At 38.3% G+C, this 27,027-nt stretch overlaps 1 protein-coding gene across 2 annotated transcripts in view; it reads right to left on the bottom strand.

Annotated features, from left to right (window-relative positions):
* Window positions 1-27,027, bottom strand: part of DNAH7 (dynein axonemal heavy chain 7) — a 273,847-nt gene that overhangs the window by 149,064 nt on the left and 97,756 nt on the right. For both annotated transcript variants that reach the window (XM_047720641.1, XM_047720640.1), the window contains 11 exons: window positions 26,433-26,535; window positions 26,185-26,312; window positions 21,122-21,334; window positions 19,362-19,460; window positions 16,671-16,919; window positions 14,117-14,266; window positions 12,171-12,353; window positions 11,640-11,816; window positions 8,753-8,884; window positions 5,980-6,204; window positions 3,179-3,376 (listed from right to left, as the gene is read on the bottom strand). In XM_047720641.1, the coding sequence (XP_047576597.1) occupies window positions 3,179-3,376; window positions 5,980-6,204; window positions 8,753-8,884; window positions 11,640-11,816; window positions 12,171-12,353; window positions 14,117-14,266; window positions 16,671-16,919; window positions 19,362-19,460; window positions 21,122-21,334; window positions 26,185-26,312; window positions 26,433-26,535 (1,857 nt within the window). The remainder of the gene's footprint in view (window positions 1-3,178; window positions 3,377-5,979; window positions 6,205-8,752; window positions 8,885-11,639; window positions 11,817-12,170; window positions 12,354-14,116; window positions 14,267-16,670; window positions 16,920-19,361; window positions 19,461-21,121; window positions 21,335-26,184; window positions 26,313-26,432; window positions 26,536-27,027) is intronic.

The following is a 27,027-nucleotide window of genomic DNA, read 5'->3' on the forward strand; positions in this document are numbered from 1 at the left end:
TTTGAGCAAATTCCTGGCTGTGACTTCTTCTTGATCTTTTGTGGAGAATTCCTCCATCTTGTCACAATGTCTAGGTTTCTGTCTTTTGTGTGTTATGAAAGTTTGTTATGTTTCTTGCCCCTGAGAGTAAACGTGTATTAAGAAGGAGTCACAGGGGTGCCTGTGTGGCTCAGTGGGTTAAGCCTCTGCCAGCTGCTCAGGTCACGGTCTCAGGGTCCTGGGATCAAGCCCCACGTTGGGCTCTCTGCTCAGTGGGGAGCCTGCCTCCCCCCCTCTCTCTGTCTGCCTCTCTGCCTTTGTGATCTCTGTCTGTCAAATAAATAAATAAAATCTTAAAAAAAAAAAAAAAAGGAGTCACACACTGTCCAGGGCTGGGCACTTCTGAAAATGTTTCTCATGTGTGCTGTGTGCACTCTGCTGTTGTGTTTTGGCTGCTCTTTCCCAGAGGCTGGTCCTCTGCAGAGTTCCTCCTTGCTTGCAATGGGGAGTGTTTAGGCCTTTAACTAGGTATGCTTTGATCTCTTTGTTAAAATAAACCTGAAAAAAAAAAGCCTCATTCAAAAAAAAAAAAAAAAAGAGAGAGAGAGAGAGAAAGAGAGAAGGAAAAAGAGAACAAAAAACCTTACACAAACGAACAAAAAACTATAAACCTGATTCTAAAGTGGAGGGGGGTGGGAAGGAAGGAAAAAAGAAAAAAAAAAGAGAGAGAGAAGAAGCTTGATCCAAAAAAAACAAGAAAAGGAAACAAACCAATAAATGAGCAAAAAACTCTAAAGCCCAATTTCCACCCCCCCCCCAAAGAAAGAAAACAAAAAGAAGTCAAAAAATAAAAAATATTTTTAAAAAAAGTCTGGTCTTATTTCCACCAGAACTGAAGCTGACACTTTGGAGCACTCAGTGATCAATAATTTGGTACGTGTGCAGGGGTCTGTGTTGTTCCTCCCAGGGAGAGGCCTGCTGCACAGGCTCATGGCCAGACCTACCTTTGTAAAGATGCAGAGGGGTAGGGTTTGGTGCAATCATCTCCAGCCTCCGCTGGAGGCAGTGTTTCTCTCTAAAGTCCAACTGTACTGGTGGGCAAGGGTACTGGCAGGGAGAAACTTGGGATGTGTGTGGAAGATGGTGTCTGTCACCCCATCCTCTCCCCCCCAGGTAGGTGACCTCAGGGCCACCACTCTTCAGGAGACACTCACACAAATAATCTCCCCTCCTGTGTCCCAGGCCCTCATCAGGTCACCACGCTCAACTCTTCTGTGCCCGGGGCCATCAGCATGCCTGGTGCCACAGTTCTCCTATGTTTTATCTTGGGCACATGGCTGGAATTCAAAACTCCAAATCTTAAAAGGACCCAGCAAGGCACGGACCCACTCTCCTCTAGAGGAGAGGAGAGCAGAGACCAGCACATTCATGTCCCAAGCAGTCGCATGGACATGGCAGCGCCTAGAGTCTATGGTGAAGCAGAGTGAAAAGTCCCCACCAGGCTATCTGCCCTCAGCCGGCACCTCTGTCCCCTGCTGCTGAATGGCCATTCAGCGGCGCCCTTGGAGAGGCATACCTTCTTCCAAATGTACTCTGGGAAGGTAAACACTTGTTCTCTCCCAGTGTGACCAGGGGATTCCCACAAACCAAGACACACATGGTGTCTTGAGCCAGCCCTCCACATTGCTTCCTCGCCCACCTGCTCCCTCTCTCCCTGACTTCTCACCACAAAAAGGGCCCCTTCCTCTCCATGGCACCACAGCTTTTCTCTCCCCCATTTCAAGTCTCCAGACTTTGCATCAGCCACATTCTCTCCCTCCTATTGTGCGGATTGTTCTCTTAATCCTCAGATCAATTTTCTAATTGCTCATAATAATCTGATGCTGATCTAGCTGTGTTTGTGGGTCAAGGCAAGCCCGGGGTCCCCCTACTACTCCACCATCATAACTCCTCCCTCCAGAAAGATCATTTTTTAACCTGGTCAAACCAAACCTTGACTTAAAATCTCAGTTTAAACTTCTCCCTTCCCTGCTCTTGGACATTCCCTGATGCATCCTGCATGTAAATTACGAGAAGGGTGCCATCACAATCTTTTGTGGAAGATATTATTCAATAAATGATACCAGGACACTTGTTTAACTACATGTCCAAATATAGTTCAAAAAGATTAGCAGATTAAATCAAAATATAAAATCAATAAAGAACTGGAAACAGGTATTGTCATAAAGTGGGTGAATGTGTGCTGAAAGCCTGTAATGCGAGGGACCACTGATGGCTTCTTTGGGCTCCTCTATTTGCTTTGCCCTGTCTTCCCACCCACTGCTGGATGGGGGACAGAGCTAGACGAAGAGAGACAAGAGTCCTACCTTACTGGCATCACTGTGGTTCTCTCTTAGCTAATGCGGTCTTGCCTGCTGTCATGGAAATCTTCCAAATGTTTGCTCTTTTAGAGGAACAGAGCTGCGAGATCTTTAGCAACTCCAAAGAGATACCCACACTGTACAGTTCTCAGCCATAAGTGAACTAATGGAGCTCCCATGCTGCTGTGGGCCGTCATCTAGAATGGAGCCCCAAGAAAGCTGAAGTCCACTTATCTTCCACACTGTCCAGGTGACCCTGGAGAAACCTGCACTTACCTCTCATGACAAAGCTGCGGTGCTACTCACTATTAGCTCCAGCCAGTTTCTGCCTTTAGAAATCTAAAGAAGAGGCAAGAACTGGCCTTTGTTCAGTATGACCTTCTAAATACAAGGGAACCAAGACTATGTAGAGCTACTGAGATTTTGGACATTATCTGCTAGAGCAGCTAGCATTTTTTTTTTAAACCAAACACACAATGGGCATGATTCCAGAAGTCAAAGAAAATCATTTTTATTACTACATAGTAATCTTCCATATACTAAACAATTTTGAAAATTAAGAATTAAACACCTCTTCCTTTCAAGGGATATAAAATCTTCATCCTAATAAGCTATTTTAAAGGTATAATAATTTAAAAAGGTATAATAATTTAGTGATATAAAATGGAATCATATCTTTAGTCCATTTCTAAAATAAATAGGCAGTTAAGAATTCTCTGTGGCTACATCAACATATTTTAATATTTAAAAATATGAGATCTACTATTTCAGGTAGTTAAAAAATAACATTCTTAAGAATATGATGGATATTTTAACATGTAGATTTCTTTAATACTTACAATAATATAAACGCTCTTTCCAGTTCCTGTTGGTCCTACAAATATTGAAGGCTTTTGATGGGTGGTCAACAATTCCATTAAAGCAGAGCATCGCACTGTGTCCAGAGTTGGTACAATGATTTCATTAAACATCACATCCTTAGGAATTTGAGGAGCTTCTGCCAATTTCTTTACCCATGGTTCCCATTTTCCTATTCCCTGTTTATAGTAAACAGCCAAATGATGAATGTTATATTATAAAATACTTTTAAAAGCTCTGTTATTCTGTGCCATTATAGAAAAGATCAAAGATCAAGACGAAAAACAAAACAAAACAAAAAAACCACAACAAAACAAAAAAACCACTGACATTTACATTTTTGTTTTTATCCTTTAAAACACTTTACCCTGAGTTTGAAAGTTAAATTTTGTGTTAAATTGTGGAGAAACTAGGCTTTCATATGAATCAAAAAGAAATGGCAATGTTGTGATATTTCTGATTGCTGAAACCACTGATTACATTAAACCAAAGATCAAATATTTTGTCCAAATGTTAATTTTTTTTAATGACACTAAGAAATAGACTAATTAGTGCATTAAATAGTAAAGAATTTTATTCAATAAGTGTTAACAAATATAGAATTTTTTTCCCTAGAACATCAGCTGCATGTTGCTTGTACTTTTATTAATGGTATTTATAACATAAGCTTATCATTTTACGTGAGATTTTTTTTTAATTGTGGTTTTAAAAAAACTCCTAAAATTTATCTTCAACCATTTTTTAAGTATACAGTTCAGTAGTGTTAACTATATTCACCTTGTTGTGCAACAGATATCTAGAATGGATAAGATTTCTTCGTGTGAGATTATGATGATGAATTAACATTATACCATATTTTTGTATCCAACTCGTCGACTAAAGTTTGTATTTGCTATGCAGTCTTTAGAACAAAAACTTCCAAAAATAACATGTTAACTCTCTTGCTTTAGAAAAACATCACTGCTCTCTTCATTCTTACAGAATTAAATTTAAGATCCTCGTCATTCAAAACACATCAGAATTCAGACTCCTTCCTTCATGTGTCCCACAGTCTAGCCGCATTGATGGACTTACTGTTTCCCAATATGCTCAAGTCCCTGGATCTTCCCACAGGACACTCTTTTGGCCTAGAGTGTCATATGACACTCTTCTGAAGAGGTTAAGGACTCACCGAGGGCAGGACTGTGACTTACTCATTTTTGTAACTTCTGGCACGAGCTGTGCATATAGTACATGTTTTTTGGTTTTTAGTTTTTTTTTTTGAGGAGGGTGATTTCACATCAAGTTGAAAACTGTATTGCAAGGAAGTAACTAGAACTTTCTAGAACTGAAGAAGAAACAATGTCCTTCCCTTATTCTTGATAATCTTTTCTAAAATGGATATTTTGTCACCATATGGGAAAGGAAAGATTGAGAATCAGAAAACCTGGAGTGAATATTCATTGAGAGGTTTTGTGATACTGGGAAGAATCACGTAATATCTCTGAGTCCTAATTTCCTCAATGGGAAGATTTATAAAATAATTTTATCTTTCCTATTTCACTGAGATGTTGGGAAACAAATTGAAATGATCGTAGAAAAATTTAGTAAACTGCAAGGTGCTCTGAAAATGTAGGGTGCTGTTAGTAATTGAAATAAAATAAAATTGGCAAATAAAAGGCTACTATCTTGTGGCTGACAGGGTGAAGAGTGTCTTCTGAGGTGGGCTTGGCAATACATCTCAAGAGCCATAAAAATTTAAAAATTGATACAGCAAATTCCTTTTCTAGGAACTTATTTTAAAGAAACAATCAGATATGTACACAATGCCTTGTATACAAGAATATTCACTAAAGCAGAAAAACTAAGAAAAAACAAAAGCAGTCCAATGTGTAAGAGTAGGGAACTGTTTGGATAGATCATGGCCCATCCAGATAATAGCCTCTAGGGAGGCTTTAGAAAAATAACTTTATTAAAGAAATATTGGTGAGATAGAATTATCTTCTGGGGATATAGTATGAACCATTTTCACTTGAAGCTTCATATTTAAATAGGTATTCCTGGGGTGCCTGGGTAGCTCAGTGGGTTAAAGCCTCTGCCTTCGGCTCAGGTCATGATCCCAGAGTCCTGGGATCGAGCCTCCATCGGGCGCTCTGCTCAGCAGGGAACCTGCTTCCTCCTCTCTCTCTGCTTGCCTCTCTGCCTTCTTGTGATCTCCGTCTCTCAAATAAATAAACAAAGTCTTTAAAAATTTAAATAAATAAATAGGTATTCCTGAAATCCTCAGTACAGTACTCATAGGAGCTGTTACAGGTAAATAAGTAAACAAATACCACCCAGCTTTTATTGTCCAGTGCATTTGGGAATGGTTGAGTTAACATTAACCCAGCTATGTTCCTACAGGACTTCTTAGCACCTGCGATATGCTAACATGCACCATATGAACCCCAAGATGGACCCTGAAACAGCATGCACCAAGGGCTGGACTAGAGGTCATACTGTGTACTTGTATTTAATGAACACAGTAGGCCCATCAGGTGTTAATATTTGTCTTATTTCTATCAGAGAAAAACAAGGTTCAGGAAGGTTACTAGTCCAAGGCTATACAGAAAGAAAGTGGCTTTATAAGGACTTAAACCCTGATGTGTCTGACTTCAAAGTCAGAGTACCTTCCTCTACTACTCCATGCTGAGTCTTAAGGTAAAAAGTGGTGACAGGGTGGCCGCAGGGCCATTATGTGCTGTGTGTCTCCAAGGGAACTCTGCCTGTTTGGTAGTTGTAAATCTTGCTTCAGAGCTCTTACCTCAGTGACAAATTGATAATCATAAATTGTTCCTTTTTCAGGAAATGGGACAGTTAGTGCTTTTGAAGGCATCTGTTCCATGCCACTCAGTAATTTAAACTTATTTCGAGTTAGTTCTGAAATTGGGCCTTCCATTAGTTCTCGAAGAATCTTATCAAATTTCAACCGATCATCATCTTTACAGGAAGCTCCGATGGACCAGATCAATGAAAACAGAAAAATGCCCTGCATTGGAGAGACGAGAAGATGAGTGCATTAAAGAATAACTTTAATGTATTCTTGAAGCTTGAATCAGATCAGCCAGATTAATATCTTGGAAAGAAATTTAATAAACTAATCATAATCGTAGGTTATCTCAGGATTTTAAAAATAATTAGATTTTAAAAAATTGGATTGCATGTCTTATGAAGTCTTGCTATCAGAAAAGATAACACAATGCAAAATACATGGTGAAACCTTAGAATGATTAGTCTGGTAAATCATGTGATATTTTAAATACATGGAAGGACCCTGATATTTAAAAAGTACATTGCAGTAACTTTTTATTAAGGCAATTTTTTTTTAAAGATTTTATTTATTTATTTGACAGACAGATCACAAGTAGGCAGAGAGGCAGGCAGAGAGAAAGGAAGGGAAGCAGGCTCCCCGATGTGAGCAGAGAGATCGAGCAGAGAGCCCGATGTGGGGCTCGATCCCAGGACCCTGGGATCATGACCTGAGCCGAAGGCAGCGGCTTTAACCCACTGAGCCACCCAGGCGCCCCTATTAAGGCAATTTTAATAAGGAATAATCAACCCCCATAATATACATGCTTTTTAATTTAAATCTTGATAGAGTTTTCTTAAAAGAACAAATTCATATTTGTTTATTTACCCGTTGTCGTAACAATCTGAGCACTGACTGCATAACCACACCTATAGCTAGGGATGACAAGACCTAACACTAAATGAGAAAACCTATTTTCTTCTTCTCTTTTTCTTATTATGTTCAGTTAGCCAACATATAGTACATCATTAGTTTGTGATGCAGCGTTCAATGATTCATTAGTTGCATATACACCTAGTGGTCATCAAAACTCACACCCTCCTTAATACCCATCACCCAGCTATGTCATTCCCCGCCCCCCCCCCCCCCACTTCTGTAACCCTCAGTCTTTTTTCCTGGAGTCCAGAGTCTCATGGTTTGTTTCCCTCTCTGATTTCAAGTTTTCCCTCCCTTTCTCTGTGGACTTCCATGTCATTCCTTATGTGGTTTCACTCATATGTGGACCATAAGTAATAACATGGAGAAAACCTATTTTTCTGTTTTAAAATCAAATCCCCATTTCATTTAAGATTATTTATTTGAGAGAGAATTGCGGGGGGGGGAGTAGAAAGGGAGGGGCAGAGGGAGAGACTCTCAAGCAGACTCCCAGCTGAGCATGAAGCCCAATATGGGGCTCGATTCTGTGACCCTAAATCATGACCTAACCTGAAATCTAGAGTCAGATGCTTAACTGACTGAGCCACCCAGGTGTCCCTAAAGCCCTCCCTCACTTTTTTTAAATTTATTTGACAGACAGAGATCACAAGTAGGCAGAGAGGCAGGCAGAGAGAGGAGGAAGCAGGCTCCCCGCTGAGCAGAGAGCCCGATGCAGGGCTCGATCCCAGGACACTGGGATCACGACCTGAGCCAAAGGCAGAGGCTTTAACCCACTGAGCCACCCAGGTGCCCCCCTAAAGCCCCTTTTTAAATGCCAAAACAAGCACAATCTTGACTACTCTTAAAAGGTTTGCACTATACTTAACACTGTTTGCCTACTCCTAGATTACTAACAGTGCTACCATTAGCAATATATAATTTTTTATTAGGGAATATTCAAGGGCCATTGATCATTTTATTCCTAATTGAAAAGTGTTTTCATACATATTTCTTTCCTCAATGCTAATATACATTTATATTACACACATATATATATATACATGCACATATATTTTATTTTTTAGTTTTTTAAGATTTTATTTATTTATTGGACAGAGAGAGAGATCATAAGTTGGCAGAGCAGTAGGCAGAGAGAGGAGGGGAAGCAAGCTCCCTGCTGAGCAGAGAGCCCGACACGCGGCTCAATCCCAGGACCCTGGATCATGACCTGAGCCAAAGGCAGAGGCTTGGCCCACTGAGCCACCCAGGTGCCCCCCCCAACACATATATTTTCAACATTTATATCTCAATAAAAAGGGAAGAGAATCAAAATAAAAAACAAAGAATTATGATTTGAAGGTTGAAGGGGAGGCAAATCTTGTTATCAACTGGTCACTGCTGGGGCACCTGGGTGGCTCAGTCGGTTAAGCATCTACCTCAGCTTGGGTCATGATACCAGGGTCCTGGAATTGTGCCCTGAATCTGGGTCTCTGCTCAGGGGGGAGCCTGCTTCTCCCTCTCCCCCTGCTCATGAACATACGTGAACTGCCCCCACCCTCATATAAATGTGTACGATCTTAAAAAAAAAAAAAAAGGTCACTGTTGTCCTGGGGATTGATAATGTTTGAGGCTGGTTAAATGACCTGCGATCTCAGTAGCAGATCTAGGGGTATCACTGGGTTTCACCCAAACCTCATGATGCAATGGAACTGACAGTAGGAGAGCTTCCCTACAAGCACTTACTATTGGGGGCCCAATTTTTTCTTGCTGTCCAGCCTCTAGTTCCAGGGAGAAAATGAAGTTCCTAATTGGGAAGCATTGGCAAAGCAGTAGATGTCTTTCTATCAGAAGATTCAAAGGCAATGGACCTTACCTCCAGTAATGAGTACGTTTCTCGATCATTTCTCTCTCTCACTTTGATTTCATCAGAAAAGTTATCCATAAAACAGTCTATCAAATTCATTAAGGATTGGACTAAGTTTGTGTCTGAAGTAGGAGATAATTCCTGAAAAATCAGGGGAAAGTGTGTAAAACAAATTAACTTCAATTAGGCACTAATTAAAATAGCATCAACTAAGACTTATTGAATTTACTTAGTCCTCATGGCCATGGTACCCATGAAAAGGAACTATGATAATTCTCATTTTGCAGGTGGGAAAACTGCGGCACAAATCAATTCCCTAGTCCAAAGTGTGGCGTCACTGGATGTCCTGTCCCACGGATGCACTCTTGAACCGTTCCTGCACTGATTCCCAAATTCAAAAATTTACTTTTACACATTCAGTTGTGTTCATCAATGACCTAGAATCTATCTTATACCAATTTTGTAAATCAAAACACTAAAAAAAATCCTTGAGCATTAAAATTAATGAAGGTGTTTCCAAACTTATTTTATACATCTTTATACCAATCCTCATAGTAAACTCATTCCTATGAAATAAATTTGCAATTCTTGAAGAGCCCAAAATATTCCCAGAGTGCTGTAAACACCATGAGCTTTACTTTTTGTGGGGGAGGGGAGGTCTCACCATGACTGTTTATAAAATAATGCAATAGTGTGTACAGCTCCTAACACCATGCATCATACAACAATTTCTCCATAAACAGGTTGTCTTCTTCCCTCCAAGCTTTCTTCCAACCCTTAGAGTGGTACTGTTTCATGATTAACACTTAAGAGTTAACTCTCTGTGGGGCACCTGGGTGGCTCTGTGGGTTAAAACCTCTGCCTTCGGCTCAGGTCATGATCCCAGGGTCCTGGGATCAGGCCCCGCGTCAGGCTCTCTGCTCTGCGGGGAGCCTGCTTCCTCCTCTCTCTCTGCCTGCCTCTCTGCCTACTTGTGATCTCTCTGTCAAATAGATAAATAAAATCTTAAAAAAAAAAAAAAAAGAGTTAACTCTCTGAAATGGACTCAGAAGATTAGAAGCAGCCAACCTCATCTTTAGCTGCTGTCCCAGTAGAAACAGGCAGAAATGACAAAGGAGATTCTAAAGATTGGACTAAGTATTAGTGACCCAACACTAAAATACGAATAGTTATCACTACAAGTAAGACACTTATTACTACATGGTAACAAGAGGAATTCATAATTTATTTGAGAGGACAAAAGTGCAGAGGACATTTTAGAAGCTTGTATTAAAGTGTGTTTTCTTGGGGTGCCTGGGTGGCTCCGTTGGTTAAGCGACTACCTTCGGCTCAGTCATGATCCTGGAGTCCTGGGATCGAGTCCTGCATTGGGGTCCCTGATCAACAGGGAGTCTGCTTCTCCCTCTGACCCTCTCCCCTCTCATGCTCTCTCTCTCTCTCAAGTAAATAAATAAAATTTTTTTTAAAAAGTGTGTTTTCTCTTTTGTTACTGAAAAGATAGTTATTACATGGAAAATTCATGTATTTGTAAGACCTACATTCTCTGACAATGCCAGGGTGAGGGTGGGTGGGGGAAAGCTATAGCTTATTTTACAAGGGCAACCGTTTTTGAAACATGATTACTTCAAACCTTCAACACATTTCATGTTTGCGTGTTGTTTAAATTTTTTAACAACCAAGCTTCTTAAAAGAGCAGCGCACCCCACTGTTGTGACCAGGAGCTCCCATATTCAGCTAACTGCCCCGGAGCTCCCTTGCCTCTTCCCTGAAAGTGTTTGGGCCATGCTTGTCCCTATGATCTTCTTAATTGCCAAATCTAAGGGACACATGCCAATCCTTTTCTGCCCTGACATGTTAGTGGTTTCTGGTAATACTGACTACTTGCTTCTTAAAAGGCTCTCCCCGCTGAAATCACAGCAGCACCCAGGATGCTATTCTTTGCTCTCTTACTTTTCTTTCTCTTTAGGTAATACCCACTGGCAGGATTTTAAATTCCACCTTCCTTATCTGTACCTTGAGCCAAACTTGTGTCTTAAGCTTTTCTATTTTATTTCCAACAGCAGGAAAAATAACCAGGCCTGTGTTCCTGAGCCAAAGTCATCCTAATAGACCTTTGGTTGACATCTCCCAGAGCAGAAATTAAGCATACTTTCCCCACAGTTTCCAGCTGGAGAGGGTTTAAGAGCCTGGCTGGAACTCCATCAACTCTCAGAGGCAGGAGATTTCCATTCAGGCTGTCATTTCCCCCCACCGTACCTTTCCCCCTGCACCAATCCCCTGGATACACTGAGAGAGAGAAAAACGGATTTGGACTTCTTTCAGTCTTCCACCAGGCACTGACTTTCCTCCCTAAATCCCAGGGTTTTTTAGCCAACAACAGTCATCTCTAAACAAGTAGCTGCACTCATGCTAAATAGAGCGGATTCCCCATGTAGCCCGCCTGAGGCAACGACGTATTCCGCCATTATTACCCACTACCTAATTCATCAGATGTCATAAATGAATTACTTTTAAAAATTGGCCTCTTGCTAATGATAAAATATTACATATTTATTCTAGGAACTTCAAAAAAGAAAAACATTATAAAAATGGAAACTAAAATATAATAGTCGCTGAGAATGAGAGATAACATTTTAGGATATTTTCACCGAGATGTGGTTAGGTGGACCTTTAAGATTTTTTTTTTTCCTTGAAGGGAATAGATTAGCATCCATATATTCTCTCAAACCCTAAAATGCCTCATTAAATCTTTCTACTTTAATCAGAAAAGGTTTTAGTTAAGCCAGTTAAATTATTTTAATATCTGAGCATTGGTATTAACAATAGACAAAATGAATTTATTTGGCTGATTTGGATTTTCCATTTATTCAAGTCTTAAAATTCTGATTCCTCTTACCTTCGCATGCTTTCTAATAAATTCAACAGAAACTGGGACCATTCTGTCAAATAAGCCTACTATAAATTCTTTCTGCATGGAACCAATCGCAGCAGGTAGAAGATTTATCCAAGACAACATTAATGGTCTCCAGCCTAACATGTGAGGTTCCATGTAAATCATACCACATCTGGAAACCTGGAAAAAGAATAATTGTTTACCATCAAGGTAATGCTTCTGTAAGAAATATGACTTGGTACATCTGTTTCTTATAACCTTCAGAAAATTCTTTTTAAAAAAGTTTAATTTTATGTAATTTCATGATCTAAATTTTTGTGTATGACTTTACCGATGGCTTTAAAGAAAGAGGAAAATATCCCTGACTTTCAGATTTGTCACGGTAGGTCAACAGATAGGTCTGTTCGTAAAGAATTGGGAGTACTGTTAAAATGAATTCTACTAATGTTTTTCTTTCAAAGTCAAGGTTACTAAGTAATAAAATCATTTATAGCATTTCAAATTTATAAGCAGATGTCAAAATTGAGAACTTACAGTAGCAGGAGAAGCGACTTCCAAATCCATTGGTTCAAAAATAAGATTCATTTGTGGTGACATCTGAATGATCTCCCCACTCATCAGACACAGCTTTTTGTTATCATCCAGCACCGTGTTCATATTCTCAATCCACACTGCATCTACTGGTCCATCAAAGATTAACCATTTCCTATCTGGTGTCTGGTTTAAGCATATGATGAATAAAGGACAAAAATTAGTAGGGATAATATAAGGAAACAGTCTAATAATGTTTCAAAATTTAAAAATGTAACTCCTAAAATTATTTTCACCGTAAAAATGTAAGGGCAGGGGCGCCTGGGTGGCTCAGTGGGGTAAGCCTCTGCCTTCAGCTCAGGTCATGATCTCAGGGTCCTGGGATTGAGCCCTGCATCGGGCTCTCTGCTCAGCAGGGAGCCTGCTTCCTCCTCTCTCTCTGCCTGCCTCCCTGCCTACTTATGATCTCTTGTCTGTCAAATAAATAAATCTTTGAAAAAAATATGTAAGGGCATCTTTTGAATAAAGTGTGTGTGTGTTTATGGAGAGAGAGAGATAGAAAGAGTCACTGAAGAAGCCTATATACGCCATGGACAAGACCGAAGTATAACATCTTTTCTCAAAATCTCATCTTTTCCAATGTTTCTGGACTCATAATAACATGTTTCAGAAAGCATTATGAGTAAAAAAACATAATTGCCAGAGAAAATAGTTTTCATTGAAAGTATCTGATTCTATGCAGTATTATGTTCATGTAGATTAACTACTCTTGGGTGCCAAATCAAGTTTTTTCTTCCCTCCACTGAATGAATTCACACACACACACATCCCACTTGGGTTGAATGGTTTCGTGGTGATATGTGATATCAGTATAAGGTTCAGTCTCACGATGATAAACGTGACAATATTTGCGCATTGTCTGAACAACAGCAAATGTTCGATGAGGCCCAAGGAATGTCCAGATAGTCATGGGGAGTGCAACAGTGGATTCTCCTTTCCAGATCTTACAAAATCTGCTTTTTTATGCACACAGATGATGCCTTCATTCCCTTTCAGCAAATGTGGATTCAAGTCGAAGAGGTGAGGGGTTTGAATCCATCCTAACACCTTCCCAGGCCCTGTCGCCAACTGCTTTAGTCTGCAAGACCGTGGACCTATCGCAGACTCGGGCTGCTCCACACCCACACTCAAAAGCCAGCTCTGGCCAGGCTCCGGGAGCAACGAAGAGCTCATACCTCAGAGATCACCTCAAGATCAAATTTCCCTTGTCCAGTTGGCTTCCCATGCCTGCTAACGCTCACTTTGGGCAACACGGTCAGGTAACAGAGATGCTGGGCTCTGTAGGCTGAAGGACCTCACGTGTCATTTGGCTTTACTACTTGCCAGCTGTCTGGTTTTGGGTCAGCTCCTTAACCTTTCTGAGACTGAGTATTAATGGGGCAAAACGTCCTGGAAAATGTAATGTACGCTATGTAACTGAGTATAAAATGGGAGATATCTTGTAATTATTTCTGCATAAATAATGCAACTACATACATTATATAGAGATGTCATGTGTTAATCTGGGCCAGAGGGCATCCACTGTGAAAAGAAAGAACCTGAGAAGTTATATCAATGATCTCCCATCCCTGTCTGTCCCGTGATTACTTTTATCCTTGAAATTACTAGTAAAGCCTGATATTGGGCAAGATCTCCGCCCCATGAAAGCCAATTCTTATGTTACACTCATTGTCTGAGGTCCTTGAGCCACTCAGAGCAAAGTTGAGCTTTGACGTTTTTCTATTATTACACCAACTAAAGAGTCATGGTCAGCTGAGTCCTTAAGTGGGTAAAGAACACCAAAGTAAGGACATATTGTCTGAAACAACTGGAAAAGAAAAAACAACAGAAATTCATCAGGAGGAACGCACAGTCTTTCTGAATGTGCGCACTAGAGTGCTGGTACTCACAGCTGAAGCAGCAAACGCTCTGAAACTGACAGCCAGGATGCCATCGGACCACTCGTGAGACACCACGTCAAACTGTCCATACAGCTGACCCATGGTGACAGACTTGGGATTTAACACAGTGATTTGAACCTTGTTCTCCTCCATTAACCCCTTAATGGAAAAAAACCACATTTATTTAGAAGGATATTATCTTTATTCATAAAAAACATGAGTGGATATGTAGAAAATCCTAGATTCTGCAAAGAAACTACCAGAAGCAAGGAGTGCATTTCACAAATTTCCAGCAGACAGAGTCAGTTTATTAAGACTGGTTGTATTTTCTCTACAGGGCTAAACAACTAAAAAAATAAAATTTTACAAATACCACTTATGATAGTATTTAAAACTCATGAAATACTCAGTAATAAATTAGCAAATTTATTGTTGCAAATAAATTAGCAAATTTGCCAACAAATTAGCACAGAGCTATAAACCTAAAACTACAAAAGGAGAGTTGGAAATTTTTTCTTTTTGTAAAGTGTCAAATGGTATGTACATATGTACAAGTTACATATAGTGGGTCACATATTCTTCTCCATTTCTCTTTCTTTTCTTTCTTTCTGTTTTTTTGTTTTGTTTTTTATAAATCTTAAAAAATATTACCACTATTCTAAGTTCTCTGGTATTAGAAAAATAGGTTTGGAACCAAATATGGCCTATGGGCTGTAACTGGTTCACTGGTGCTACCAAACCTTCTTTGAGAGAAAATGAAAAGATCTAAATATAGGCAACCCTGTTCCATTCTCACAGAATCAAAAAGGTAATATTCATAAGTTGTCAATTTTGACCAGAATCTTGAAAGCTGGGAATTATACAAAAGATGTTAACACACTTAGGGCATGAGATTTTATGTTTTTAATTAATAGGTGTTACTTTCTTAGAGTAGCTTTAGGTTCAAAGAGAAATCGAGTGGAAAGTACAGAGATTCACATATACTCCCTCTGTCCCCCAGCTCCCCCTCCATTTCCCCTATTATTAAAGACTTGCAGTGGGGTGATATATTATTATGAATGATCAACTCATATTGATACATTATTATCTTTTTCAAGATTTATTTATTTATTTGAGAAAGAGAGAGAGCATGAGTGGGAGAGGCAAAGGAGAGAGAATCTCAAGCAGACTCCGCAGTGAATGGGGAGCCCAACACAGGCTCAACCTCACAACTCTTGAGATCATGACCTGAGCCAAAACCAACAGTCAGATGCTTAACTGACTGCACTGCTCAGGGGTCCCTGATACATTATTATTAACTAAAGTCCATGGTTGACATTAAGGGTCACTCTTGTGATGTACACTCTATAGGTTTTGTCAAATGCATAACGGCACTTATCCATTATTACTGTATCATACAGAATAGCTTCACTGCCCTAAAATCCCCTGTGCTCTCTTATTTGTCATCATTTCTTTTTCTATATATATAAACGTAACAAGTGCAACTCTTCCCAACGCTGCCTTCTGCCCACACTCCCAGGGCTTGGGACACAAAAAACCGAACTCAAGAAAAGATGTGGAATAATAACACTAGACAGTAAAACAAGCTCTTCACATTCTTCTCTGTGCCCATCAAGGGGATAACAAAGCATCATTCTACACGGGGAGGTATGGGAAAGCTCCGCCATCTTAGTCAGGGAAGTTGTTGCACTAAGGCAAGACTTTTGTCTCAAAAATGCAGCAAGGCTAGTGAGATTCCACAATCAAGATATAATGATCGCAAATAGCATGTGGCTACACACATTGAAATATATGAAGCGAAAACTACTCAAAATACAAAAAGTAGACAGAAATACAGTATTAGTTGCAGAATTAAAAATAGCCTCATTCCTTTAGCATGTCAAAGTAGGCCAATTTTAAATAAATGATCGTATTATTCACAATCCATGTCTTACACGATCTTTTATTGCATTTGTGTGTACATGTGTGACTCAGATAACACAAAACACACATTCACTTCAATACCACTAGCAGCCAATCACAGAAGTTTGCCTTACAAATCTAACCATTCAGAAAATAAAAATACTCTTAAAAGTATGAAAAGAAAGCTTTCAGGCTTTTCATGTTTTCAGAATTTTACTACAACATGTGTTACTTTCATAAATAAAAAAATTTTTGAAAAGAAATAGAAAGTTGACATGCAAACCTATGATAGGGTAATTACTTCATATGATCTTTCTAGTAGTATTTTCCTTTGACTCATTTTTCCCTTGATTTTTAAGTTGCGACATTAAAATATTTTTTAAAATCACTGTACATTCTGGGGCACCTGTGAGGCTCAGTGAGTTAACCCTCTGCCTTAGGCTCAGGTCATGGTCTCAGGGTCCTGGGATCGGGCCCCGCATCCGGCTCTCTGCTCGACAGGGAGCCTGCTTCCCCCTCTCTCTCTGCCTGCCTCTCTGCCTACTTGTGATCTCTCTCTTTTTCAAATAAATAAATAAAATCTTAATAAAGTAAATCACTGTACACTCTATCTTGCACAAAGCTGATTATGAATAAACTAGTGCATTAATAACACACTTACCTTTTCACATATGTCATTTAGTGCTCCAGCTAAGACACGGTATGCACTGGTTTTTCCTCCAAATGGTTCCCCAACAATCATAAAACCATGACGCACAATCATCATTTCATATATTTGAAGTATCTTCTCAGAAAAGAATCTGGTCAGTTGCAAATTCATGGACTCACAGTTGTCTTTGATAGCTGCGAGCAAATCATTGTAATCTGGTTTTGGTAATTTCACACCAGGAAACAAATCTGAGGTGATTCCCTGGTGACAGAGGATTTGGGGATTTATATTACATATTTGATACCCTCTCTCTCTCTCTACACACACACGCATACACACACACACACACACACACACACACACATCATGAAAGTCCTCCCATCCTCGCATTTAATATTGATGGAAATAGAGCCATTAAATAGTTCAACAGTAGTTTTAACAGCTTTATAGAGGTATGACTGACATGCAATGAACTCTATATACCACAACTGGGTTAGTGGAGTCATCAAATCAATCAAGATAATCAACATATGTCTCCCAGAAGTCACCTTGTTACCTTTCGTAATCCTCCTTCCCTTCTCTCTTTGCCCCCTCACACCTCCATCACCGGGAATCCACTAATTTTCTTTCTGTTACTATTTTTATTTGCATTCTCTAGAATTGAATATAGATGAAGTTACACATTACAGGTACCACTTTTTTTCTGTGTGACTTCTTTTCACTCAGCGTAAAGATGTGGAGATTCCCACATGTGACACCATGATTTAATAGTTCGTTGAATACAAGTATTACATTCAAATCCATTCCCCTGTTGATGGATACTTTCTTTCATTGTTTCCAGTTTTGGGCCATTGCAAACAAAACTGCTATGAACACTATATACAACTCTCTGTATGGACAAATGACTTCCATTTCTCTTGGTTGAATACTGAAGAATGGAAAACCTGGATAATATGGGGGTTATGTGTTTAATATTTTAAGAAACTATCTGCTTTCCAAAGTGGTTGTATTATTGTGCATTCACTCCAGCAGTGTATAACACTTCTAATATTTGTTATGGTTGGTCTTTTTAATTTCACCCACACTAATAGGTACGTCACACTGTCTTACTGCGGCTTCTTCAATGTGCATTTCCTGATGACTAATGTTTTGCATGTGCTTATTTGCTTTATGTGTATGTTCTTTAGTGAAGTCCCTCTTCAAATCTTTTGCCTGTTTTTAATGGTTTTTTTTCTTAATGGTAAGTTTTGACCATTCTTTAAATATTCTGTATACGAGTCCTTCATCATAAACCTAAATTTGCAAATATTTTTCCTAGTTTGCAATTTGTCTTTCATCCTCTGACCAGTGCCTTTCAAAGAGCAAACTTTTTAAATTTTGAAGAGTCCATTTTATCGATTTATTGTTTTATGCGTTGTGCTTTTGGTGCCGTGTTTAAGAAATTTTTGCCTATCCCAAAGTCACAAGAGCTGTCTCCTGTTTTCTTCTAGAAATTTTACAGTTTTACAATACTTTTAGGTTAAAAAGTTAGACAACTATGATCTTATTTCAAGGCTTATTATAAAGACAGTTTCATATTAGTATAATGATAGACAAATATAACAATGGAACACAATGGGGAGCCCAGAAAGAGACCCCCACACACTTGACCAATTCATTCTCAACAAAGGCACAAAGACAATTTAGTAGAGAAAAGATAAAAAAAGAATGCCTGGATTTGTTAAAACAATGAACATACAAAAATCAGTTCAAAGGTATTTTAATCACTGTGGTGGCTAATCAGCTTAGGGCCCTTCAAAGATTCATGCCCATATAAAACCTCAAAACGTAACCTCATTTGGAAATGGGATCTTTGCAGATATAATTAGATAGATTAAGAAGAGGTTATACTGGGCCTTAAGTCCAAGGACTGGTGTCTTTATAACAGAAAGGAGAAGAAGATTCAAACACAAATACACCCAGGGAAGGCCATGTAATGACGGAGGCAGAAATCAGAGAGATGCCAGTGCACCATATTATTAAACTTAGTTCTCCCTTTAAATCATCCTGAAAAACATCAATTTCATAAAAGCCATTACATTCTTTTAAAGAAATTAGGCTTTTTATTAATTAATTTTTTTAAAGATTTGATGTATTTATCAGAGAACGAGAGAAAGCACAAGCAGGGGGAGCTGCAGGCAGAGGGAGAAACAGACTCCCCACTGAGCAAGGAGTGAGATGAGGGGCTCCCTCCCAGGACCCTGGGATCGTGACCTGAGCTGAAGGTGGACGCTTACCCAACCAAGCCACTCAGGTGTCCCAAGAAATTAAGCTTTTTAATAAATTTCTTCAATTATTAATTTAACAAACATTTGTCAAGTACCTTTTCTGTGCAAAGGATTCAGTGGTGGGTTAGACCCGTTATTTTCCTTCAAGGAGCCTACATTCTAGTGCAATTTATCAGCAAGCAGACTTTGTAACTTTTGTGTGCTTATTTATGTTACACAGTTTTAAAAAAGTACAATTTAAAAATCCCAGCTTCTTGAAAGTCACCTGAAACAACAGAACTAAACACACTTCAAGTAAAACATGGAATGATCTATGTTTCTCTGTGCCATGTCATTATTTTCTATACAAGTTTCTCATAAGGAGTTGCAAACTTGGACATTTGATAAATACATTATTATAAAAATTCTGATATGCCAAAATAACAAATATCCTTACCTCAAAGAGTGGTAAATCATTGGACAAAAATTTTGGCAGATTTACATCAATAATAGATCTAAGCAGCAAAATTTCTTCATTTTCATTTGGGTATTTCAGCTAAAAGAAAATACACTCATGATGATATTGCCATCAGCTAAGTACACCCCCTACATGTTCACACACACACACACACACACACACACACGTATACACACATAGGCCCCAAAGACAATTTAAACCCACATAAAACTTTTCTCATTTATTTTCATTTAATTGGATTGTTAATAATTTTAGGTTTTGAAAAAATTCCAAAACACTTGTGGTAACCCCAAAGTTTACTCAAAACCTGGTTGAACTCCGAACCTGTTGCTCAGGCCCATAATAAGGTGTGCAGAGTTCACAAAAATATGAATTTCAAATTATTTCTCTCGACTTCAATACTTTATTCAACACCTCACTCCAAAGTTTCTCCTACAATCATGCATTTAATTTTCCAGAACCCTCACTCCTTCCCTCTAGAAACTTTCTGCCTAAAAAATTCCATGTTCCAACTTAACTGGATTTATCCTTACAAAGTCAGTGGCGCCAGCAGTAAAGTTCAGAGAACCTAATGCCAAAGGTCACCCTGCTCATAGGTTGTCTTTGGATCAGTCTAACCACTAAATTATGAGGTGTCGAAAGTCTATTTTGTCATTTGAGAAGCTATTATTTTAAAGTAAATGTTTAAATTGTTCCTTGATATAATAAAAACAAACTTCAAAATATTCAAGCTAACACTTTCAACAATTCTAAATTAGCTTTTGACAAAGAATGAAAGGATTCATTTGCAGGATTCATTTGCTGTATAACTTTAATAGCTCAATTCCACAGTCAAGATGTCAGTGATAACATACACTAGACAATGCATTATCTTTCCCATTATCTGACCACAGTAATCCTGACACGCTAAGTTAATAAAAATTGTTACTTCTAGTTGCATTGGCTTATTGCAAAAAACAATGACATGCAGTTCCTCTAGGCTAATGTGAAATGGAATATCACCACTATGTATCAGAATTCTCAATACCGTTTATTACAGAAGATAAAAATGCATGCCATTGTTCTTAATCATGTAGAATATATTTTAAAATCCTTTCTCCTATAAAATATGAACATAAAAATTTTATAAACTCCAAGGTCACATTTTCCACTTTGCTATTAACTATAGCCTACCTTGCTTTGTTTCATAAAGAACTAATACACAGAGTTCACACCTCCATAAAATATTTTCAATGAAAAGTTACAGAAGTCTTAAAATATTTGGATTTTTCCATCCATATAGATTTATACCATTTTAAAATGTAAACATTATATTGCAAATCTGTAACTGCTAGTCCACAATGGGCTGTAGTTACATAATTATATCAATTGATAATGTTTTGGCACATTTGTATATATTTATTAATTATACATTTTTTCCTTTAAAGCTATACATGTTCATATAGACTGAAAGCCTTCAAAATATTTCTCAGCAGCAAGGAATTTCATTCCTTGGTAGTACCTATTTTTAACATTTAAAATTACAGAGCAGAATTCAAATCAATAAGAATTATGTCTAAGTTTTTACAAATCATAAAATTTCCTTTTTCACATGTGCAAATGATCAACTCTTTTTTAGTATAATAGCTGGATTTTTTCAGCTGATGAAACCGACCAGTTACTGGAACTCTGTAAAGACACAGGGTTCTGCGATTTAGGAACAGAATATTCCTGAGTAAGAAATAACTTGAGTTGTCTACCTTCAGATTCCCAGCAGCGGTAAGCACGGACTTCACAGCTCTCATGCCGTAGTCATAGTGATGTTGCGAGGACAATTGCTCTGAACACAAGCGGTAGGTAGCCACAATTTTTACTGAGAGTGGCCGAGCTGTGACAAACCCACAGGAGTACAGGACTATTTCAGCAATCATGGCATAGTCAGGCACCATCATTGCTACTGTCCGAAAGAGAGCCTGGAGGAGTGCAGAAAAGACATTTTTGAAAAGACCATTGTAAGGCAACCCTACTGTGCATTTCCTAACGTGTTATGACTGTATAGCTTTTCTGCAATAACGTTCAATTACAACATCCAGATCATATAGATAAAAACACTTAATTTTAAAAAAGGGTTTTTTTGTAATTGTTATATAATAAATATCATTAACTTCTGTATCACTGTTTTTCCTTACATTATGCTTTGAGAATACTCACAAACATTCATGATACTTAGATTTTGGGTGAATTATTAAATCACATGCTGAGTATTACTTATGCTCTCTTCTTCTTGGGAAGTGACTGGTTATAGGGAAAATATATTCAAGTCTGCTGGGATGTCCAAAAGCTGGGCTTTTCATCTGGGCTGGTGAGAAAATGCATGGTACTGGGAGACCAGACTTCAAGTGAGGCTGTCTTGGAATCTATTTAGTTGTAGGCTGCAGGCTAATCAGATAACTCCCAATAACAAGCCTATGTTAGATAAATAAGGTATTTTGAGATATTTTCAACCTTTTTGAATTTGTAGCCACCATGTCAATCTTTAAGAAAACTTAAGTTTTCTTAAGTTCAGGGGCACCTGGGTGGCTCAGTGGGTTAAAGTCTCTGCCTTCGGCTCAGGTCATGATCCCAGGGTCCTGGAATCGAGCCCCGAATCGGGCTCACTGCTCAGCAGGGAGCCTGCTTCCTCCTCTCTCTCTCTGCCTGCCTCTCTGCCTACTTGTGATATCTCTCTCTGTCAAATAAATAAATCTTTAAAAAAAGAAAGAAAGAAAGAAAGAAAGAAAGAAAGAAAGAAAGAAAAAGAAAATTTAAGTTTAGAATGCCAGTATGTGTCAGGACCTACTTCAATAGCTCATAGAGTAAGTCAGGACCTTTGTGTACTAAAGAGAAAAATGGCAATTTTTTTTTCAAAGTAGGCTCCATGCCCACTGTGGGGTTTGAACTCCCAACCCCAAGATTGAGAGGGACATGCTGTAGTGACTGAGACAGATAGGCATTCCTTAAAAAAAAAAAAAAAAAAAAAAAAAAAAAAAAAGGCAATTTTGTTCAGATAGTTTATAAATATCTTCTAGGAATTCATAATTCATTGAGTTACCTGGAATTCATTGAGTTACCTGAAACACAGGCAAATAGGAAAAAAGACGTCTTGCCTAACTGATCTGTTATGATTATTCCAGGTTGAGAACAAATAAAAGATTGGCATTGAGCAAGATCCTTCCAATGTGTTATGTTAATTACTAACTAGAGGCTTAGGACTGCTATTTCAGTATGGTGACCATTAAATAAAGAATAAAATGTTAAAAATGTACAGCTTGAGCAAATAAACTGGGAACAGAGAAGCTTAAGCAAGTGCTGGAAACTGCTACATACTTGAGGAAAAGAGAAGGTAAGAGAATTACTATACAGATGGTACCTCTTTAAAAGGGTAGGTTCTCAACAACTATTTCTCTTCATGAATAAAAGAATGAATGAATGAGCTGGTCAGTCAGTGGGTCCCTGACTTGGTGCGGGTGGTGTGGTCTTTCTACGACCATATCAACTGCTGTTAGTTTCAGGTGACCATCCAGGTCTGTGTGGTGTAGGTTTCCCCCTGACCACATCAGATATTTCACAAATTTCTATTCAGAGTCTCTCAGACACACTAGCAATATGGCCATGGAACACCATGGAACAGACAGATCGTGGCCAAGAGAACAAAAAATGGAGAGTGGTAAAGACATTTCAAGGGGTCATTGTGATGTTCATCTGCTTAGAATCACCCAATGGGAATCGATTTAACATCTATTCCCACTGAATCGATTCCCACTGATCACAGAGAAAAGCCTCCTGCTCAAAATATTTTTAGGTGAATATTCTAATTCGATGATTCTCAGTGTGTGAGAAATACTGATAGGATATGGTGTGATCTGGAATGTGTCAGAAATAATTTGTTAGTAATAGCAATATGTTTAAAGGTAATTTAGTGCTCTTAAAAAAATTAAGTTTGATTTTGGCTTAGTCAATGATGTACTTTCTTGAGTCTAAAAGAAGAGTATAGCTCCAGTATCATACCAGGGCTTGAATAAATTGTGATACAGGTAATCAACATGAGCATTATCCTTCTAGAAAGCTATACACCAGGTTATTGACTTTGTGACATTAGAAGATCTAGAATATCTCCATTTCACCATGGCTTCTAACGTGCAACTATTCTGAAATGTTTATTGAATACTGATTCTTCAGAATAGTTTTAATATTAAACATAGCGTCTCTAATGCAGCAATGAGCTTCAGCAATTGCTCACTATGCAGATCTTATCTCGATGTATAGGATGTCAAAATGGGACTATTTCCATGAAAACATAGGTGTAGGGAGATGGCAGTACAGATACAACTGGGTCCGAGTTCCAAGATTCTTGTAGATCAGGCCAAGAACTTTGAACTTTTTTCTGTAGGCAAAACAACAACAACAACAACAACAAAACCCAATAGCTTCTTAAGTCTGGAAACTATAGGATTAGATTGCTTCCAAAGACGCCGGTAGGATTATAATGGGGAATTCAGGGTAGTTTATTTTAGTAGGGAAGAGATTGGTGACAAGTGAGCTGCTGCAGTAAGACACACAGGGGAAGGGGTGCCTGGGTGGCTCAGTGGGTTAAAGCCTCTGCCTTCAGCTCAGGTCATGATCCCAGGGTCCTGGGATCGAGCCCCGCATCAGGCTCTCTCCGCAGGGAGCCTGCTTCCTCCTCTCTCTCTCTCTGCCTGCCTCTCTGCCTGCTTGTGATCTCTGTCTGTCAAATAAATAAATAAAATCTTAAAAAAAAAAAAAAAAGACACACAGGGGAAGAGTGAGGTGGGATGGAAGGAATGTGTGGCCTCGGACTAAGGTAGAGCCGCGAGAATGATAAGGCTTTTGTACAACAGGATGCCTGGTTTTGGCGACTGGCTGAGTCACTGGGTGAAGAGGGAAGCCTCAAAGACGACTCTAAAGACATTCTCTGGATCTCAGTAAGTTGTTTGTTGTTTGTTTTTTGTGTTTTTTTTTTCTTTTAGGAAGAACTGTTTCTTTTCAGACTAAGACATTTTTTCAAAACTGTTAGGTATTTCCATTTGTACTTGAAAACAGATGTTCTGTAGCCGCTCTAACCAAGAAGTCTGCACAGTAGGAAGAACAACAACAAAGCTATCAGAATTTGAGAGCAGTTTTTGGCCTGAAGGAGAAGGAAGATGCATCACCTACAGAACCACAAGGTGGGTATTTTGACGCCATATCAACATGCACAGTCCATAAGACTGTGACACACACTGCATAGGGCATGAACAGACTCCACTAATAATAGTCCCAGCTTATATGATTAGCTAGTCACAGGTTTTTGCCTTTACAAATACTATGTATTCAGATTGATCTACCGAAGAAAAGAAAAACGTAGGCAAACGAAAAAACTGCTACAAAAAGAGCTCCTCAAATGTAACTCACAATGAAAATTGCAGAACGCTTCTTAGATAAAAGAGGATTTACCAGTTTTTATTTTTTAATCATACTTTCCTTCACTAAAGCAAAGTATTAAAACATCTCATCTAATACATAAAAGTGCATGGAATGGAAATACTGAAATACATTGTAGCAATTAGTTGAATCAAAAGTGTCTTCAGTGGAAAAGAAAAATTCCTCAACTAGTCTAAGAAGCTGTCAGCCTAACATAGGAAGACCAGCTTAGAGTCAGAAGACTTGGTTTTGGATCTGCAATTACCACTGAGTTATTCTTCAACATTGTTCTCCATGCTCTAGTCATAAATGCAATAAAATAAAATGCAATAAATTAAAAAAAATGCCCAAGGTACGGGGGAATGTCCTATTTCTCTCATAATCAAGTTTGCGCGTGTGTGTGTGTGTGTGTGTGTGTGTGTGTGTGTGTGTTTTAAGTGAAGAATTTAGTCTAGTCAATTAGCAAAGTGCTTTGCTTCTTTTCTCAGGAAAAATAAATTAGTGTTGGGCATAAAGGTCAATTGAGAATTGATGTGGGCTGTGAATTATTTCAACCTCTGTTGGGAAGCAATTTAGCAACACAGCTCTTTGTCCTATGACCATATTTAAGGAACTATTTTAAAACAGACAAAAGTCTTAAGTAAAAACTGCCCATTGCAATATTATTTATGATGAAGGAAAACTAAAAGCAACCTAAGTGTCCAACAGTAAGATGCAGTTCCGTAAACTTATTTAGTTTGAATTATGTTTGTAATAGGAAAATTCTCATAATATTAACCTGAAAAAAAGAAAAAACAACAACATTCACAACTGCTGGATTCTACCATTTAAAATTTGCCTTTTAAAAGATATTTAAAACTGCAGGATACAATATAGTAAGCAATAGAATGGGTATCTTTTTCAGTATTTCCTGTATTTTCTAATTTTCCATAATTATCAGTCTTTAAATGTCAGTTTGGAAGTTGTATCCACTTTGCTCATTCATTTTTTAATGGTATTCAAAGCTTTAAAAATGATTTTCAAGGGGCACCTGGATGGCTCAGGTGGTTAAGCATCTGACTTCGGCTCAGGTCATGATCTCAGTGTCCTGGGATCAAGCCCCATGTCGTGCTCCCAGCTCAGTAGGGAGCCTGCTTTTCTCTCTTCCTCTGCCACTCCCTCTGCTTGTGCTCTGTCTCTCTCTCTAATGGATAAATAAAATCTTTAAAAAAAAAGTAAAATTGTTTTCTGAAACAGTTTTCTAAAATACAATGTCCAAAGCAAATATTTTGCATAAAATTCAAGAAGAGTGTATCCTTTCTTTTTACATATTAACTTAGTATAGTATAGAAAGGAAACAGATGATCTAACTGGCCTTCTGTACCTTCAGATTATCCGGCAGTTCTGATCGCCCAGCATATCCAGGGTTCATGGTTATAAAGACAGCACATGTAGGGTCAAGTTTTAACTCAGTTCCTTCAAACACTAGTATATCGACACCTGCATTAATACCTGTGGGTCATCAAGAATGAAATGACTTAGCAATTCCACATTTAAATGCAACTTGTGCCGTCTGTCATCTTCCATATTTCTACTGTTTTGACATAATGCAAAGACAAACCAGTCCAGTACCTCTTTGGATAGTAAGAATTTGTTGAGCAACCACAGACAGTACTTCCAAATCAATTCTGTTAAACTCATCAAAGCAAGCCCAGGCTCCACAAGATAACAGTCCCTGGGAGAAAAAAGTAATGAAATTTTTCAATTTTATCTGATTAAATATTGCATTGAAATGTTGCATTTTCACCTGATATTTTCAAGGATTTAATATCCTATCAAGGAAATTGCTTATTCACCTTTATCTTTAAATACAGCATATTATTATTATTTTTTTTTTTTTAGAAATCCATTATTCTACAGGAGTAAGGAGTTTGATCAATTGGAAAATTGTCCATTTGATCGATAGTTTTTTACTTTCTGTGTATCTTTTGACATTTAGATGTATACCTGTAATCTCAAAGTCTTTCTTGCTTTTTATGTACAAGTTGATTTTGTTTGCTTTTTCTTCATGAACTTTATAGAGGAGATTGTAATAATTCTCTAAATAAGATGACTTCTGTTGCTAATGAAACTATTTTGTGGTCTGAGCCCCTTAATAGACAACTTACACAGTTTGAGGCCCTAGTTTGTACCTCTAACTCACAGCTACCCACAAATATGTGCCATT

The sequence above is a fragment of the Lutra lutra genome, chromosome 3 (genome assembly GCF_902655055.1).
Source record: "Lutra lutra chromosome 3, mLutLut1.2, whole genome shotgun sequence".
In the NCBI taxonomy this organism is placed as follows: Eukaryota; Metazoa; Chordata; class Mammalia; order Carnivora; family Mustelidae; genus Lutra; species Lutra lutra.